A 6,626-nucleotide genomic window follows, 5' to 3' on the forward strand; every position below is an offset into this window, starting at 1 on the left:
AATTAAACCTGCCCCCAGCACTTTCTATCTACCAGAGATCACGATGAATTGATCCATGTAACAGGCTTTGCACAATATATTTGTTTTGCACTTGTGCTGAAGCGATTTTGTGCAACAATTAGGATTATCATAAATCTCCGTCACGTGATCAACACAGTCATGTGACATCACATGAATGGTTTAAAATAAAACCTGATTAAATTATTATCTCAAGTTGTCTGCAATTTCAAACAAGGATTACATATTATAATTAAAATCTAGCTCAGTATAAAAGTATATTTTCAAGGCACTTTAAGCCTTCGGACAGCCTTATCATAACTGTGCAATTAAGATTTATCATAATTTTTGTCTTTAACTTACAGTGTATATATTTAACCCTATACTGTTTTTAAAGCTATTAAGTGCATTTCTTGGTATATACTACATACATATATAAAATACGTATACATGTATATATTAAGTAATTCCACAATTCTTTTTTTATTTTCAGCATTCGGAAGTTTTATTTCCTTTCTAGCTAATCGCCCAGATGTAGATCATATCTGTGCAGACTTGGTGGAAGTGGAAAGTAACAATCTCGCTGCATTGGAATTATGATGAGGGGCCATTTCAGTGGTGTGCTGGGATTTTCTCTCATTCTGAGTTTGTGCTCTTCAGCTGGTGGGTTTATCTTTGGTGGTGATGGTGATGTTGCTGTTGGAGGTAAATGTTTGTTATGATGAACATGATGAAGTTGTATATGCACATTCTTTAGAAAAAAAAAGGAAATGTCCTCTCTTTTCAATTATTTATTGTTTCTATGGTATTGTAATTTAACCATTTTTGAATTTAAATGCTGTTTATTTGCAAGAGCATGCACATAACCCCTCCTGTTAGGCTTTGTTTTTACACAATTTATGGTATTTGTTAGGCCAACAATAAAAAAAAAATTTCGATGTACTCCGACTGAGTCCCGTCAACACCTCTAGTGTTATTTAGGTATTGTATCAAAAATTAAGGACTTTGTTATTAAACTTTGAGCAAAATTCCTGTCAATTTATTATGAAACATCAGACTTCCATGGCACCTGATCCTACCTCTGATGCTTTAGAGGTACGTGTTTGTTCTGCTCCTGCTTTGTATACATTGTTTTAAATGGACTTAATAGTAACTGTTCATGATCTCCATAGTTCATCAAACTAATTTAAACTCAATTTATTTTGGTAAATATACACTCTAGTATGTAAAAAAAAGTATACTAGTATGTACTTTAAAAAAAAATTAAAAAAGATCTGTTTATGAAATTTACTGTAGGAATTAAAGGGGTATAACTCTTGTCAATTTAGAAATGTTTTTGTTAAGGATATCCGATCCTCAGCCAGGAAGGATAACTCCAAAAATACATATTTAATTTGAAATGCATCAAAATGAAGCTTGAAAATGAATTTTTTTCATGCAACAATTTTAATTATATTCATCTTTATAAGTTTCAAGGTTTTTGAAAGTCTTAGAAAAGGTCTTATAAAAGTTGACATTTGTACCCTATAAAAGGAAAAAGAATCAATACAGTTTTAGAGAAATAAGATTTTCTTGAATCCAGCCTTATATACCAATGATTATTAGCATGATGTGAAATAAGAAGTGATTTGTTGTGTCTTGCAATGATAGCAAAAGCTTTTTACACTATGTATTATAGAATACATGACGGAAATAGAAGACAAAAAATACTAAATAAGTATAAAAAGCATGACAATTTCTCTCAATGCCTGGATACCTATCGTTTTTTAACCTAAAATATATTTGTTGATCAATTTGCAATTAAAAAATGCAAAGCTAATATTCCTATTCGTTTTTTCTGCAAAAATTTTGGAGATGTGATGATTTTCCCTATATAATATAATTAAATTTAATCTTGAACTTTAAAGAAACACTGTGGATAAATTTACATAACTTTGTGGATTCAGAGATACTTTTATGAGTACTTTTGATTACTTAACTGCTAATTTTATAAACCTGAGGATCGGACTACCTTAATTAAAATTTTTGTGCATAAATTGTTCTAGCTTCAAGATATTAAAAGGAAATTATTAAGCATTATAAGCAGTGTATACTTTTGTCCAGCTTTACTCCAGATTTTGAACGATCTAAGTCAGTTGCTGTCAGTTGCCCTCCCTCCTTTCCATTATTTTTTTGTTGCAGTAGGGTAGAAAATGTGTCATATTATATTGCACAAACATATTGTTAAAATTTTAGAGGAAGATCCCACCCCTCCTGAGTTTTGGCAGTTAAATTTTTATTTGTCTATTAAAACATTTATTTTGTGACTGTCCCTCAATTTCCCCTATCCCTTATAGTCCAGTCAATCTAGCTCAAAAACACCCAAACCTCAAACAAATTGCAACAGAAATTATTCCAGTGGAATTTTGTCATTTATAATGTGCCTTTTGATATATTTTGATAAACTCTAGAAAAATATATTTGTCCAAACATCATTTTTTTTCGATTATCAAAATACCCAATATTTGTTAAAAAATACCAATAAATCTCCTTTTGAATAGACATTCTATTTAAGCATAAAAATAGTTTTACCAGGAATATGATCTTGAAATTTTTTGACAGTCATGCAGAAATGCGTCTGCAAACTGAAACCGGTGATTATTTCATTAGTTGCTATGGATTCCTGTTCCCATGGCAACAGAAATAATAGAAAAATAAAATCTTTCCAATTCCTTAGTACGGCTTTGTGCAGGGACAAAAATATGTAGCATTAGTAAAGTATTGAATTATTAGTGAGGACCAAAGATAATTTTTAAAAAGTTTTAAGAGATAATGTAAGCACAGACATCCAATATTTTTTTTCGAGGGGGGGGGGGGGTCATAAAATCTCACAGATGTTAAGTCTCATAATTTTTTGACAAGCAAAAATAAATAAACAAACAAGTAATAAGAATTTAGAATAAATAATAAATAAAATAAATTTATTACAAGAGATATGCGATTTTATGGATATACCGGTAAATCACAATTTTTTTTTTGGGGGGGGGGGGTTAATACGTATTGTGATGCGGAGACCTAAATACCGGTATTTCGGAACATATCACAAAGTCCAGAAATTATTCATTTATTTATTCAACCTTTCAAATAAGAATTAAGGAAAGCCTAAAAAATATTGTAAAAGATGAAAAAAACGGCACCTTACCATCCAAACATGATCAATTTTATGCAGATAAAAAATTCAAAAAAGTGTTTTTCACTTTTAAGGTCAAGATCTAGTAAATGGAAGGTGCCTACAGATTTTTCAAATTTAAGAAATCAATTCGTTTAATGATGCTTTATAACATAAGCTTGGTCAAAACAGGTGTTTCGGGGCATAATTTGTAGAAAAATAAGATGTAAAACCATATTTTAAAATGTCATTTCAATGAAAAACTAAGAAAACCAGTATTGAAAATGGGAGTTTTTTTCCAAATCAGAGAAAGAAAATGTATCCAGATTGCCTACAGTTTTTCTGAAAACGGTTATTTGTATGTTCTTAGTCTCTACTTTAAAATAATGTTAAATTTAAGATAGGTATCGGGACTACTTTTCATGTGATTTCAAATTGAATTCCATGAAAATACTTAATTTTCTAAATATTTCTATTAGTCTAAGAGCCGTAAAGTACGGTAAAAAGAAAGTTGAAAGTGATTATGACGTCATAATGGATTTAGCTCTGAAAAGTTATTCTAAAGTCATTTACTAGATCTTGACCTTAAGAAAAATAATGTCATCTAAAATCATTGTAAAAATTGCTTGTAAAAATATCATGATATTATCGTGATATTTTGGGGGAAAAATCGTGATATATCGTGATACGGAATTTTTGACGATACTCATCTCTATATGAAATTACCTCAAACTTCAAAACCTCTTTCAGCGGATGGGGTGGTCTATTTTTATAAGGTATATGACTTCTTTACATTTTAACGAGTCCTTGGGAATGGGTTCATGGACATTACATACCGGAAGAACCTTTTAACTCTAAAAATTTCAGAGGGAGGGGACTCTCCCCGATATATCTACCTTTATAGCAATGCATATGCATGGGACATTCATTCGAAATATGTTATATCTACATGTATAGTTAAGTAAAACTTGAACGAAGTCTTAAAAGTCAGACCCCCTCCCCCCAATGCTTTTATTTGAAACGTTAAAGATATGAAAGAAATAAGACATAAAATCCACTGAAGATGCCAGGGAATTCCTTAAAAAATGCATTAATGATTATCTTGAAACTGGAACTGGTTTCTCTCCTAAATGTTAACCTCAATATAGTATCCGAATTGCTTCTCATTGTATTCAATATAATGTCCATTGCTAGTTTTTATATTCTTTCGGATTTATTTTGTAATTTTGTGTGTGGTGGGGGAAATCACATTATCAATTAAGCTCTTGGCACTTTGAAGTAAACGTTGCAGGTTTTCGGGATGAGAGCGTTTCATGTTACATGTAGTCGTTGACATGCTCAATGGCCCTAAGCACCGAGTAAAAGTCTGAATTTGAAGACCTTCGATATATGGTGAAGTTATTATTTAAGTAAAAAGTTCTCAGGAGGGGCGTAAAACATCACACAATCAAGCAATCTGGGTCCTTTGGATGAGACCTATAAACCGAGGTACGAGTAAAGGACAAAATTTGCAGCTCTCCACTTGCAAGTGCATGGTGGCGTCTCCAAAAGTAGTGAAAAATTCTCAAGAGGGATGTTAAACAACAATCAAACAAACTAGCGCTATTTATATATGGCATTGAGTCTTTCTTATGACAATTAAAATTTCTATGCAGTTTTAAATGATAAAGTCTACTTACTGTGATAGGAAAATAGTATTTTTAATAACGTTTCCTATATATACATGTGTATTTGAATAATTTTTTATTGAAGTAAAAAGTTCTCGAGCGGGGCGTAAAACAACATACTATCAACCGATCTGGGCCCTTTGGGTGAGACCTATAAACAGAGGTCCCACGAAAAAGATCCCTCAGTCTGTTGTAATTTGGATAAGTTGAAAATATTGCGTAGTTTTTAAAAAGCTGAAATGCACAAATCTATTACATAATAGGATATGTTTTAAAAAATATATGAAAATCTTACAATGCGGGCTATTTCAAAGACTTCCCATAAAATTAAATCCCTTGTGTGACCCTACTTGGCTCCAGGGTTATGTTCAGAAATAACCAGAAGCCAAATGTGAATAAAAGTCATTTATAATGTTTAAGAAATATATTTACAAATTACAAATACAGTAAAATAAACTTTACATAATGAGCACCATTGCAATACTAATTAAAACACACACAGGTCAAGAATAATGCCATCTTTAAAATAATGCTTGTTTAATGCAAATAAACAATTTAATAAACAAATAATGCTTCTCCAGACTCAGGGTAAAATTATTTGTAAAATCCTTTTTCCTGAAAATTTCAACATATTTGTTGATGAGATAAGAGGTATAAAAAGGGAACATGTCCTGGAATGTAAGAAAAAAAAGCTTTGAAACTGTCCATTTTAGTCAGTGGGTCGGGAGAGGGCAACCAAACATTTTTTTAAAGATGTTCTAATCTATATTACATGTATTTTTACTAGTAAAGGAGATCTCACTAATAGAATCAATATTCTAAAGAGGAAAAAAAATCTTTTAACAAAGTCAAACAACAAAAGTTTAACTTTTAGATAATAAAATATTTTTTATGTTGCAATAAAACCACTAACAACTCTCCATAGATTATTTCCCCTAATGTTTCAAACATCTAGTATAGGAGAAGTTAACACTACATTTAGACATATATAAAATTCTCAAATGTTATATCTTCAATAAATAGGTGAAATATAAATCCTGGAATGTTTAAAGAAATAAATAACAAGTTTATAATCTTCAATGGGAATTGAAGTGGGTCGGTCACGTGATCAAATCCTGTGAAGGCCGAAGGCCTTCTCAGAAGATTTGATCACGTACCGACCCACTTCAATTCCCACTGAAGTTTATAAACTTGTTATTTATTACTTATATATACATTTGAGACAGACAATTGAGTATTTTCGAATTTAGGCCAGTATTTTTTTATTTTTAGGTTTACGAACATCAGAATGAAAAAAGTCCCGTAGGAGGAGGAAATAAAAAAAAAAATTATATTTTGGATATATTATCAACTTTTCTACATTAGTTTTGCTTCTTTTTTTATGCTCTCCTAACAGGCTTCTTGCCACTGGACACATAAGGGTTACAAAGGGGAAAATACAACCTTTAATTGTTTATTTCATCATCTACCACTTGGGGGCAGTGATATAAATCTTTTGATGTTGGACAAAATACAGATTTTTTTTTTTAAATCAATTTTTTAAATCTCTTTTAATTTATTTTCATTTTTATTTTTAATGTGTGTTAGGTAGAAATTATTCTAAAATATTAATATACTTGAGACCTATAAAAGTAATAATTCCTTTCATAAAACAGACAGGGAGTATGAAATTCCCAAGGAGTATTGAGGAGTAGGGTGGAATTTTTTACAATTAAGTGTAAAATAATTTTTCTGGCTGCCATAAACGATACTACATGCCTGTATATATTTGTATATTCTTGTTTTTAAATAGTTGAAATATTTTATTTCTTTAG

At 30.6% G+C, this 6,626-nt stretch overlaps 1 protein-coding gene across 1 annotated transcript in view; it reads left to right on the forward strand.

The window, feature by feature from the left end:
* The window catches only part of LOC134254199 (uncharacterized), a gene marked incomplete at its 3' end in the record, with an annotated part of 58,551 nt that overhangs the window by 31,153 nt on the left and 20,772 nt on the right, over window positions 1–6,626 (forward strand). The window contains exon 2 of the mRNA XM_062736746.1: window positions 491–702. Coding sequence (XP_062592730.1) covers window positions 594–702 — 109 coding nt within the window. The remainder of the gene's footprint in view (window positions 1–490; window positions 703–6,626) is intronic.

The sequence above is a fragment of the Saccostrea cucullata genome, unplaced genomic scaffold (assembly GCF_032062105.1).
Source record: "Saccostrea cucullata isolate Sc308-1 unplaced genomic scaffold, CSIRO_AGI_Scuc_v1 ctg239, whole genome shotgun sequence".
Taxonomy (NCBI): Eukaryota; Metazoa; Mollusca; class Bivalvia; order Ostreida; family Ostreidae; genus Saccostrea; species Saccostrea cuccullata.